Below are 13,688 nucleotides of genomic sequence, written 5' to 3'. Positions count from 1 at the left end.
AAGAAAGAGAACATCTGGATACAATGAAAATAAATGTGATTCACAGAGGACATTCCAACAGTAGCCTAAATACCAAAAAGGTGAATGCAAAGTAAACTACCACCACCATCCCATTCTGGACCATTAATACAATGCTGGAGTAATGATTACAACATAAAGAACCTACAGGAGAGAAAATGAACAAACCATTTCTCCTTTTTAAAAAATTTAACAGTTTATACCGCAAAGTGGTCAAAGCCTTATCCTGACAACACAGCTGACCACATTTCCTTAATTGTTAAACAACACACATAAAATTGTCTCAATTTAAAAAGATGACATTTAAAATTTAGTTTACCTTTCCCCTGAATGAAACTAAGAAAAAAAAGGCTGGCTCTGAGATCATATATTTATTTAAAAAAATAAAATGGATTGACAAAGTTACCACATTATCTGCATGCTAGCAAGATTTCCCAAGCCTGCCGAGAAACATCATTTCTTGATCAATAATAAAATCACTTCCTCAACAATGTACAGACAGGAAAACTTTCCATCCCAATTTAAGGTCTTTATCACTGCTCTCACCTCACAAGCTAGTAGGATGTATATGCCACAAGCTGAGCTCCTTACAAAAGAAAGTCTGAGAAGACAATAAACAAGGTGTTACAAAAAGATGATGATTTGTTAAAATTATAAAGCAACCAATCTTTTGGCCTGCAAAAATTTTACATTAGAATCACCACCACTGGGGATGCGCTCTTCTGACAGCATAGTCTGTATTCAAGATAATCACAAACACATGGCATTCCCATGCTTTCTGGAGCCAAACCCTGTTTGACAACATGTTCAGTTTACAGGATGGGACCTGAAATTCCCATTCTCGCAACAGGACAGTTAGGGAGTGTTACCAGTGACAAAGAATGAAAGTTATGTAACATTGATTATTATAAATTACATTTGTTCTTATCCACCCCCATTCTCCTTAACATGTTCAGATTCTTTCCTGCAGAAAACATGAGCATAACAGAACCCCAGTCACATTATTAATGATGATTAGTGTGCGCTGCAGAGGTTTTAATCCTGAAGACATGTATATGCAGGTGAGATGCAATCTGATTGCAAACACTGACACAGTAACGAATCAAGTCAAAGAAAGAGAAGACCTAAAAAAGAGAAGAGATGCTTGATTAGATTCTCAACATGTCTACAGGCTTCCCTAAGTTTCCTGAGAGCACAGAAAGGTGGCTTCTGACTTTTGTCTCTTCAAATTTATATCATATTCATACAGTTAAAATAACAGTTGTCTCCTGGTGTCCTTTATAGCTAAGGATTAACAAATCTTTCCTTAGAGATACAGTAAACATATCAAGCTTTTTATTACTTATTTTATTTTTTGAGACAGAGGCTTCCACAACCTAGGTGAGCCTCAAATTCAGTATGAGTTGAGGAAGATCAACTTCTGATCCTGGCTTCCAGTTCCCAAGTGCAGGGCACACAGGCATTGCTAACAGGCCTGACTTTTTAAGCACAGTGCTGGCAATCAAACACAAGGCTTCATGCACATCAGGCAAGCACTTGACCACTAAGCTATATACTAAGCATAACATTTCAAGCTTTCTGAGTTGCATTATCTGTCACAATTGCTCTCTTACATTACAAATGTGGGTTTCTGACAGTCCTAGTCATTATTACCACTCTAGGATCTCTTAGGACTGGCTCATTCAAACAAGAAAACAAGTTAACTTACAGATCACAAAATAAGACAGTACAATACCTACCAGGGCAATCCAAAGTACAATATATTCATCAATGAAGCTGTTAAAATACTGGTCCAGAAACAAAAGTGCTGGACCAATGAATGCTGTGTCATGCAGATGCATTTCACTTTTCGTCATGTGTGCAACCTGAGAGTAGAACAAAATCCATGAAACAGGCACTTTGATTTTAGAACTGTGTGCAGTATAAATCAGTATAATGCTCACTCATATGAGGTTTCAAGAATGACTTAGCAATAGTTGTTGAGTTTGTAAAACTAAAAACAAATTTCAAGAATATTAAAATTGCATGAGAAAGGGAACAGTCATGCCAACTATCCCAGTAGGAAACACTCTTATACAAAGGATTTCAATGGACGTCCAAGATGACACTGAAGCATGCACATTAAGTTGACTAGCCAAGTTAGAGTGGACAGGGTAGTGAAAGGATGTAGAGCTTCAAAGAACTTGAGGTAAACGCAAAATGAAGTGTCAGAAGAGTAAAAACAGCTCTTTCACTGATGTAAAGAAATTTATATGGCAAACTCTCAGACTACCTAGGAAGTTCACAGAGAGAAATCCAGGTCCACAAAACCAAACTAAGATGAACATTATAACAGTAAAAACTGCGGTGCTTACCACAAGCTTATTGGTGATTTTAGCTGACACAAAGCCAAATGTCAGTATATAAAGACATGGATGTTTTTCAAAAAGCTGAACCGCTGACTTCTTGTAGATCATTACAGCTAATGTGATCACTGATCCAATGTGGAGGAAAGGAGAAAGGACGCTTGTTCCCTGTACAGAGCAGAGTTAACAACATTTAACGCTGTCAGCTGCTACATGGACCTACCACAAAACACTTTAACCCAAACATCCTAGAACCTCATAGTGGCTGCCAGCTAACAACTACAATAAACTGGACTTCAGACTAGTGAGAAGCAGCTTCATGAACTGGGAAAGCACAAACACTCTGTCCTTGGCAGGTGCCACTTACTTTCATATAGCGTGCCATAATTTCTAAAAACATGTGTGCTGTGCCCACATACATGAACAATTATCAGCATACAAAAGTATGTGTGAGTATATATTTTAAAGGCTTAATAGAAATTCTAAGTTGACAAATGATTTTGTCTTATTTAAATGGAAAACAAAATATTGGTAAGAAAAAGTCTTAGTTTGCAAATATCTGGAAATCTTAAAGTATACTCACTGCTATGGTTGATCCATTTTTGCCAACACCACCTGTGAAGATTACACGGAAGTAATTTGTACAGGAAAATATGGTCCCTGCCACAGTACAAAGTGCAGGAAAAAGTTTCATTTGAATATTCAGCACTGGAATCTTTAAAGGGTAGAGAGAAAGGACAATTAAAATATATACACATTCAAATATGAAATAGTACAACAAATATTTATAACCTCAAAAAGTCTCCATTCCTTATAGTTAATACTAATGTAATGGAAATTTCCCTCTCCTCAAATTATAAACAATAGAACAAGTCTCAAAAGATGAGACTTACTTCTGACATGAAAGTCCAGTGAATGGGATGGATAGATGGCTCCGAGGATAAGAGCACTGACTGCTCTTCCAGAGGTCCCAAGTTCAATTCCCAGCACCTACACAGTGGCTCACAATCATCTATTATCACAATCATCTGATGCCCTTTTGTGGCGTACAGGTACACATGCAAAAAGAGCACTAATACATAAAATAAATCTTAAAGAGAAATGAGAGTCTAACAGTAATAAGAAAATACAATGTATTAATTTGCATCCTAAGCTCAGTGAATATATCTAAATTTATTTATTTTTAAGTAAAAGGGGATGCCTTTACACTCCTTGGCATACTGTATTGTAAATTGTAGCTTCCTAGCTGCTAAGCAGAAGAGCCAAAGTAATAAATATATTTGCAAATTAATTCTGAAATCAGCATGGTGTAATAGAAAAAAGTTCTATGTATAAGAATTCCAAACTCTGACCTGTTGGGATACAACCAGCTAGTGAAAGCTGAGGGCAACTAAGTGGCATTTACACTTAAAAAAAAAAGCGAAGGGCATCTGAACTGGTGCTCCTCTACAACTATACCCCAAGCGTAAAAGCTTACTTTTCAGCAAACAGTATATTGCTGTGACTGTACACTAAAAATGTGATTTACCTAAAGTAAAGACAGGAATTGAGTGGACTCATACTAAATGCTTGAGGTCACCAAAGACTTTCTTCTTTTTTATGCCCAGTCTTTTGCTTTTCTGGTTTCAAACTTTGCCCAAAGGTAAGATGAATTACGATATACTAAGTAATTATAGGAACAAGGTTATAAAAGTCCACAACTTTTGAAAGATAATGAGGTCTCACAATGAAAACACTTTAAACAGGGTCATTTACTCTACTCAAGACTTATGTGCCTATGTTTTAAATCAAGTAGGATATAAGACATTTCCCTTTGTAATGGAAGGGAAACTCTTTTTGGCAAGACAAATTCAAAATGTCTGGGTGTTCCATTTCTTCCAAACTCTCAAGAACTTACTTTGTTTATCAAACTCTCCTACCTCTTGCAAATCTGAAGTCTAAAAAGAAAATGGAGCCAACTATTTGATTCTTGAATCACATTAAGCAGCATTTAATCTTCTACATGAAATATCTCCACTTAAAGTTCAGAAATTTGTACAACACTCCAAACTGTCCTCCTCTTTGCCTAATTTTCTACCCTACAGCCCAAGTCCAAGCTTTTCAAGAGAGGAGATAATAAATAATAACGAGGCTTTGAACTATTGTGGATTATTCTGTTCTGGGATATTACTATGTAAATGTGATGCACCTGGCTGGAACTCTATAGTGAGTTCCGTTCTTACTTTCCAGTCTCCTGCCATTCTCTCCATGTCTCTACAGAGACAATGGATGTTTCTGGCAAAGGCAGAAATATGCCTTCGCCTAATAGAGTACTGCACCGTCACAGGGGGTATCTATATTATAACCAGGGTATCAGTACACCGAAGGAGACACCTGTATATAGCAGGCCCCCATGGCACAATCAACCTGATCAAGCATTATTACTTGTATTTACAATTTGGGGAAGCTGCTTTAGTAACATGAAACTTTTTCCCTTTGGAAGAAAGAATAAACACAAATACTAAATTAATACAAGGCTTGGGTCAGAAAGCAAGCCAGCAACTCTGGAGCAAAGTATCCTAAACACCTATCATGTTAGCTGTATCTATCAGAATGCAAGTAAAAGTGTAGGGTTTCATTTGAATTGATTTTTAAGACTACACAGATCATCCTTCCACCTTATAATGGAAAGGCAGTACACACAGGGAAATGTGAGGTCAAGTACAAGGAATTCTTAACAGGTGATAACTTACAAACTTGGCACCAATGAACAACTTACAAAACAATAACAAAAATCCACTTTTTTTGTACCATATTTCCCCATACTCAACATCAAAAAAGGTGTGAATGTTTTGTCTTTTCTAACCCTTTTCCTAGTATAATCTCACTTATCATCATTGCTACTCAGACTGCATTTACTCTACAGAAATAGCTAAGGTGCTGTCTGAAAAGCCCTTTATCTCAAACTTGCCTACAATTTCAGTAGTCTTCCAAACTTGGGTAGATGAAAAATTCCCTGAAGTTCTGATGTCTTTTCTATAGTCATGGGAAAAAAGACCTGGCTTTGTGACAGGAAGTATATGTACCCAAACAATATCAATGTACTACAACTGATTTTAAAAAGTAAAAAAAGTTTTAAATTCTCAGCACTTCTACCAGACACAATGTATATGTTTTGGTTAGATTATGAAGATACATAGTGATTTAAAGACTTTTATTTATATATTTACTTTAATAATGTGTATATGTGTATTTGGACATGTGAATTTAGTACCTGGGGGGGCCAGAAGACGGTGTCAGATTCCCTGAAGCTAGAATTGTAAGCAGTTATCAGCCACCTGCTGTGGTGCTGGGAACTGAATTTGGGTCCTCTACAAGAGCAGCACATGTTCTTAACTAAGTTATTTCTCCAGCCTTAAGCAAATTATTTTAAGTGAATTCCATGAAAACACTAAAAATGTTAACATAATTACAGCATTCAACAAAACTTTAAGGAAAATCACTATATCCAAATTATTTAAATGTAAGGGCATTTTCTTTTAAAAGTCTTCCAGGGCAATGGTTGGGGATGTAGCTCAGCGATGGAGTGCCTGTCTACCAAACCTACAGAACTTAATCCCCAGCACTGAAAAAGAAAGACAAATTCATGATACTACATGAAATATTCAGCCCTTCAAATAGCCCCAAACATTTATCTAGTTGCTTTAGTTAAATTCTAAAAGATTTAAGAATATTTAACCAATGCCTGCACGTAAAAGAATCAAATGTAGGCCAGGTACAGTAGCACTTGCCTTTAATTCCCAGCACTTGGGAGACAGAGGCTGGTGGATCTCTGTGAGGTTATGGGCAAAAAGAGTCCAGGACTTTGTTACACAGAGAAACCCTGTCTGGAAAAACCAAGCAACCAACCACCACCACCATCACCAATAACCACCTCTCCCCTACCCCCCCCAACAAAACAAAAAACCAAATGTAAATAACTACAAGTGTACTGTATGATTAATTTATTTACATGTTCATACTCCACTGCTTTCTAAGAGAGTGCCAAAAGCTATACATTTTAGGAAGAAGCAATGCACAAAAATGTATTTCTTGTTTCTTGAAATGTATTAACTTTTGTGAATAAAAGTATTCCTTTCCTGTTGCAGAATATTAGTGAAAGATGTATTATATTTGTTTATGCTGTGGAACATTTGTTTAATGAAGCAAAGATGTGTTGCATTCTTTTATGTTTCATTTATTTAACTCTGTGAAGCTGTGTTACTTTGCCTGTCTTAAATATCTGATCGGTCTAATAAAGAGCTGAACAGCTAATAGCGAGGCAGGAGAAGTGATAGGTGGGGTTGATAGGCAGAGAGAATAGGAGGAGCAATCTGGGAAGAGAGGATCAGGGAAGAAGGAATGAGAAAAGAAGGAGGACATCAGGGGCCAGTCACTCAGCTACACAGCAAGCCACAGAGTAAGAAGTAACGAAAGGTACACAAAAATAGACAAAGGTAACCCAGAGGCAAAAGGTATAATGGATAATTTAAGTTAAGAAAAGCTGGCTAGAAACAAGCTAAGCTAAGATCAGGCATTCATAAGAAAGAGTTTCCATGTGTGATTTATTTGGGAACTGGGTCACAGGTGCCCCAAAGAGCCAAAAGAGTAGAGGGGGAAAAAAAAGTACTTTCTCAACAAAACAAACCTCAGGAAAGAGCAGTAATACCAACTACAACCTTAAATTCATATCTTTGAGGAAAAAAAAATGGCAAAGAATGGGTAACCCAAATGCAGTGGCTGTCCATCACTCACCTTTGCAAAATAGCTGATCTTCTGGAGTCAAACTTATGAAGACATTTACAATGTTTGTGTTTTGTTTCTTTTACTATAAATGTGATTGCTAAATTTATGGTAAAAATCTTATAATTTAACAAAGATTTGGAAGATACAGGCAGTTTTACAGCTTGAGGTTTTAAAAAGAATGCAAATTCCCTATGTGAGCCCTAAATAAATATCTTTTCCTCATTTTGGCATAAATGATGGTATCACTAAATGCAGTCACAGTTTCTGAGCAAAATACAATGCAGTATATATATATATATATATATATACTCATGAGCCAAGTAAAAAGAAAATTGAAGTGGACATGTCTATGCTAAAATGAAAATGCTTCAAAATTCAAAACTTAATTCTCAAATTTAGACTTTGGAACATTTCTGATTTCAGATTAGGAACAAGTATGTGGTGATAAATATTCGGAATCCAAAATGACCTGAGTTTGAAACATTTCTGATGCCAAATTTTTAGGATAAGGAATAGTAACCTGCATAGCAATCTGAGATCAAACACCACAGATAATTTCACTAAGTCTCCAATGATCAGAAAAGGTCAGGTCCTTCCTTTTAGTTTAATGATATCACAATATATAGAGGATAACAGGTCAAAGCCTGGAGATTTGCTTTCCTGACACATTCTGATTGTGGTAGCCATATTCATTTTGAATTTGGACTGCTCAGTCTAAGTCAGTTTCATAAGTAGTTTAGAAGATGTCTTGATAAGCCAGACATGGTTGTGGGCTGATCTAATTCCAGAATTTGGGAGATGGAGGCAAGGGGATCATAAGCCTGGGCTACAGAGACAGTAAGAACTTTCCTTAAATAATCAAACAGATGGTAATAAGAATAAGAAAAAGTCACCTTCTGGCACGACAGAAACATGATTATACTATCTTATTTACAAGGGTCTTATTACAGGATCACTATTTAACTTTTTGTTGCTATCGTGGGGATGTGCTAGGCAACCCAGGCTGACACGGCTCACTGTCTAGCTGAGGACGACTTAAAACTTCTGCTCCAACTGCCTCTACCTCCCAAAGACTAGGATTATTGGACCTTTTAAAAATTTAGTTACACAGATAACTTATACAAGTTCTACTGAGAAAGGTAAAAGTATATCTGAATCAATTTACTGCCAGGTACCCCTAAGAAATAAAATACAGGTATATGTATTAAAATATGGATATACGTACTTAAAATATATGTATGTGTAATGTAGTGCCATTTTTAAGGATTAGTACTATAAACCAGGTGTTGAAATTATTTTCAAAACATCAAGCCAGAATTCTCATTTTATGGATATTAAAATACTTAAAAAAAAACCTTAGGCATTTTACATGTATATGTGTTTACGATAATCAAAAAGTAGTATTTTGGAGGGGAATTTTTATGCGAAATACAAAGTCTATAAAATGAATAATCTATAGTTACAAGTGAAGGTTGAATAAATTTACGTTTTATGATGTGCTTTTTGGAAAACTATTTTACCTCCCTGTTAAGGCTAAACTTTTTTCTTTTTCTTTTTTTTGAAGCCTGAGCAAAACCAGATCATCTATAAAGGACAAAGGAAATAAAATTATCTCTATACTTTAGTCATAGAAACCAACAGGTGTGCACAGTGACATCTATGGTACACAAATGGTATTATGCCCTGAAGGAATGGATTCATAATTTTCCTGGTTGATGGAAAATCATTTTATTCCTTTATTTCTTCTTTCTTTGTAAGTTTATCCTCTGAACAAAAGGCAATTAATTTTGGCAATAAATACGTAGGGAAGTACCTAATTTACCATTAGGAAGTGAATAAGTTAGGGGAAAGTCCAAGTCAGTCAATTTCTCATATTTTAAAATGAATCTGACTTCTAAGAATTATAATTATTTTGACTTACTAAAATTTTCTTTAGTTCAATCACATCAAATAACTACCGAACTGATGGTGGTGACCAGCTGCTAACTGCTAACAAGGGAGTACTAACTACCCAGCTCAATCTTGAACAATACTTGAGCAAAGTGTGAAGTGACAGAGTTCTTAATGCCAACACTTGGGAGCCTAAGGGACAAGGATAATATCTTTAAGGGCAGCCTGATACCAGCTCCAAAAACAAAACAAAACAAAACAAAGCAAAACCAAATCCCAAAACAGAACAGGAAACAATCATACATGGAGCTCCAGTTTTCACGGAGGGCTTCTTATCTGATGTGTGGTGCTTGCACATAGTAACTTGTTTGTGCCATGGGTGCCGATTACCCTCATTCTGCAGAGGAGCAAACTAAACTAGCTCATGGGGGATGCAGGGTTGGGGTGTATAGTATATTTCAGGGCAGTAAGAAAAAGTCACAGACTTTAAAATACTCCCATAGCACTGAAATAATTCAGCAACACTTATATTGTTTTTTTCTCTGTGCCAGAGTTATTTACAATCTCAAACCCCAAATTTGTTATTCAGTATTAAGCATGATAGAAGACCTAGTAAAGTCATATAGCACAGAAAAAAGAAAAACAATTAATTGCATCACTATTTAACTTACTTGTCACATTACCTGTTGTTCCCTTGAGTGTAAAATGGGTTGACAATAAGGACTCAGATTTTCAAAACACAATGTACCCAGGACTCCAAAGAATACAATTCCCATGCTCTAACAAGAAACTTGTTACTGTTTGCTGTAACTTTCACTCAGAAAAAAGTAAAATAACTTTAAACATTACCCTTTAACTTGATTATGCTATATTAGAAACACAAGCAGAAGATAACATGCATTACATAGGATACACGATGGGAACAAAATTACCATAGATTGCCAAAAAGGTGGTCCTCCAATCACTGCCAGCAAATGCATGATTATAATGAAGATTTGCACTTCAGTCACATCAATTCTGATTAGGTACAAAAAGCCAAAAAAGCAGAATTACTCAAAACACAATTTCAAGTTAATTTCTTGCAAGCAAAGCAGCATTCCTCTATCATGCACAACAGAAGATAAATTTCAAATATGGAGCAAAAGGGGAATAGTAGGTGTCAAAATTTATTATGAACAAAATCACATAAAATTCAGAGCCTTTTAAATTCAATTTAACAAATTTCAGAGCAATAAAAACCCCCCTCTCCAAAGCAAATTTTCTATAGCTTAGCCTTTCTCACCAAAAAGAAAAAGTATATGTGTGTATGAAAATTTTAGTATCAAGCAGAGAATTACATTGTATATCTACATAGCTGGAAATCCTAAAGTAAGCTCTCTGCAGTAGCAACTGAAATGGTTAACTTTAAGTGAAAGGAAATAAATCCCTGGGACCTTGAAAGAAATAAGTGTATTGCCCCTTAGATATACACATTTAATGCTTGATATGCTACAGGTGTGAAAAAGAAAATCAAGGAATTCTTAAATAGAGTATTATTCTCACCAGGATAACGACCCTCACATTCTGGAAAGATAATTGAAAACAGCTGAGCGTTAGCTTTGAGATTACTGAAAATGACCTTATGGTCAAGAAGAGACAAATAGTGCAAAGGGTGGGGAGGGGGAGTACAGGAATCAGAAGCCCAAAAGTCTGAAGGAAAAAAAAAGAACATGGGCAAAAAGATTGGGGAGCAATCCCTTTCCTTCTGCAGGTTAGCACTGCTTAGATCATGGAATCCAAACACTTTAATGGAAAGACTTTTTTACAGGCACTCTTAAAAACAAAACAAAACCAGGGCTATTTATTACAGAATTAGTGTGGGAGGAATTTTTAAAATCCCTCAATGAAGTAGTGGTTAAGTAAGTTCCACATAATGGAACAGTTTGAAGCTTTTCTGAACTGGCACAGCAGTGACCTAAGTTTGAAATGGGAAAGTATCTAATGTTAAGTGGGAAAGTTGCAGAATGTGTGTAGGCTATATTTTGTGGAAAGAATAAGACAAATAATACTTTCCTTTTGTTTTTACCAGCAATTGCACAACAGACTTCTGGATGTATATATTAGAAACTAAGAAAAGCATTACCTATTTGGGGAGGAAAATGTGGGAACTGCTGGGCAGCTGGGAAGTAAGGACAAGATTTTTCACTCTACACTTTTTTAGGGTGTTAGTTGTTCCATTAAGGTGGATAATTTATTAACTATAAAAATCTAAGAAAAGCCAAGTATCAACAGGAAGGAGGGTCAGTTGCTATAGAACAGAGCCCCCACTTCTACAACTGATACTTAAGGCAGGAAAGTCACATGAGCTTAGGATATGTAAGCTCTCACACCCAGAAGAAATTGACTTGAAACCAGTTTCTTCAAAATGAAAACTACTGATCTTTATTTGCTGGATAAATGTTTTTAAACATATGCATATTTAGCTGCAAGCAGTAATGTAATTATTTTGATATACATATTTATTGGAAAAAATGGACTGAAGTAAGCTAAAAAGACTCTGTAGAGCTGACCTGGTGAGTGGTGATGCCAATAAGGGGAATTACACTCAGTAGTAGACTCAGGAGACTAAGCAGGTAGGTGTGTCAAAGCTGATCGACTCTGTCTTGGGTGGAGGGTAGACATCTTACAACATTTTGCTGGACATATGAAGTAGCCTTTTGGAAGGGGAAGGGCCAGAAGTATAGAATTACAAAATTAAAATGGAGAAACCTCACACAATTAATCTTTGAACTATGGATGAGTCTAAGACAGAAAAGGAAGCATGAATAGACCTTTATAGTCTCTAAGTAGGGTTTCAAAGAAAAGCTTTGGAAGACTTTCTAAACTATTCAGATATTGTCAGTGTATGAGGGAGAGATGGCCAAGAAAATCTTACCAGTTGGTAGGAAGTTAGATGTATTTTTTTTCCTATATGCTTACTGGATTTAGAACAAATATCTAAACCCCCTTCATAAGAACTGCCTATCATTGATCCTGGAAGAATTAAACACAGCCAGTGAAAATCCAAAGGTCTGTGAACTAAGGAAGGAGGCAGAAGAAATGGTTAGTAATAAATTGATAGCTAATGATGGTGTTTAGGGGATACAAAGTTGTGTGACAGTCTATTATGTCACCTGCCCAGGAAATCTCACTGTGGGCTCAGTTTACACTGACACTTAATAGTAGGGGCCTCATTTTAGTATTTTAATTCTGCAGGAAAGATCACTGTTTAGAAAGGTTTTTGTATAGGTAGAAATCTGAGATTTTTGTAATCACTTTTCTTTCTTTAAAAGATTTGTTTTATTTGTATATATTTCTCTGTGTGATTGGGAAACGTATGCACACTTGTAGACAAGGATGTGCAAAGGTCACAAGAGGAATTCAGACTCTGTTAGATATGGGATCACAGGCCTTTTTCTGATTCGTGATGCAAACTCTTCTTCATGATTGAGTAGCAAGTGCTCTTAACTACTAAGCCACTTCTCCAGCTCACTAAATTTGTTTTCATTATTACTTTAGAAAGGAGACCAAGAGCTACTAATGGTTCTCATTTCAATGACTGTCTTCAAAAACAAGGAGAAAGGGGGGAAAAAATCAAGGACAATAACCATCCCTTGAGGGGAAAAAAAATCCCTGAAGACAGAGATCTGTAGCATAAGAGCACCAAAAACAAGGAACTATAAAAAAATTAAAAACAAATTTCTTTTCTGTAACATTAGTTTTCTATAGCCTAAAGCTTCAGAGGGAGAAAACGAAGTTTTCTTTATCCTTGGAAGGTGTTTTAAAATCTTTATTAATACTTTATTACAACCGATACTTTATTGGTATTGATTTAAAACAATTTACCATTTCTACTTAATTTTAATATTTTTGTGAAAGGACAATAATTTCCCCAGGGACTTTGAACAACATAAATGTAAACTTTGTCAGAACATATCTAAACTTTACGAGCCAGAGACAAACAATGTTCAGATGGCTATCACAAAAGGAGGATGGCAGGGTAGCTATACATGCTTTGTAGTCTTTGGATGGGGTGACTGTGAGGGTGGCAGCTCCAAGGTCAAAATCAGGTTCAGTGTATACACTAAGCCCCGTGGATCAATAATTTCTTCAATATTTTACATGTATGGGTGCTTTGCCTGCATATATGTTTGTGCACTATGTGTGTGCCTACAGAGGCTAGTTACAACAGCAATAAGCAGCGTTGTAGGTGTTGGGAATTGAACCAGGGTCATCTGGAAGAGCAGCCACTGCTCTGAACAGCTAAGCTAGCTCTCCAGCCTCAGCAAAATAGTTTCTACCAGCACTATTCTAAGGGTATAGTAAAATACTAGAAGCAAGGAGAATAACGTAGTGGCATTAGCCTGTTAGTCCAGTACTCTGTAGGCCTCAGCACGAGATTTTAAGTTCAAGACCAGCCTGGGATACATAGACAGACCCTGATATAAAGAAAACAAAATGTCCTTGAATACATATGCATCATTTTAACCTCTAAAGAAGGGATCAATGAATTCTTTAGTTGACATGAAAATCTCAGGAACCCTGGAACAGAACAGGTTGGCAGTTTAGAAAATTTCCTATCAGGGCAGTTATTGTATGAGAGGTAGAAAATGGCCTTTAAGATTATTAAAAGCATGTAATAACCCCAACCTA

General features: G+C 36.1%; 1 protein-coding gene across 3 annotated transcripts in view; it reads right to left on the bottom strand.

Moving 5' to 3' along the window:
* Window positions 1-374: 374 nt before the first annotated feature.
* The window catches only part of Cept1 (choline/ethanolamine phosphotransferase 1), a 39,991-nt gene continuing 26,677 nt past the window's right edge, over window positions 375-13,688 (bottom strand). For 2 of the 3 annotated variants that reach the window (XM_005076589.4, XM_040752088.1), the window contains exons 5-9: window positions 9,950-10,034; window positions 2,947-3,078; window positions 2,373-2,531; window positions 1,758-1,883; window positions 375-1,142 (exon numbers count right to left, since the gene is read on the bottom strand). In XM_005076589.4, the coding sequence (XP_005076646.1) occupies window positions 1,023-1,142; window positions 1,758-1,883; window positions 2,373-2,531; window positions 2,947-3,078; window positions 9,950-10,034 (622 nt within the window). In that variant the 3' untranslated portion in view covers window positions 375-1,022. The remainder of the gene's footprint in view (window positions 1,143-1,757; window positions 1,884-2,372; window positions 2,532-2,946; window positions 3,079-9,949; window positions 10,035-13,688) is intronic. The other variant, XM_013118107.3, reaches the window with a different exon arrangement.

Source organism: Mesocricetus auratus, unplaced genomic scaffold (genome assembly GCF_017639785.1).
Source record: "Mesocricetus auratus isolate SY011 unplaced genomic scaffold, BCM_Maur_2.0 Super-Scaffold_100009, whole genome shotgun sequence".
NCBI lineage: Eukaryota > Metazoa > Chordata > Mammalia > Rodentia > Cricetidae > Mesocricetus > Mesocricetus auratus.
Note: the sequence above shows the minus strand (reverse complement) of the source record. Positions and strands in the feature narration are given on the sequence as shown.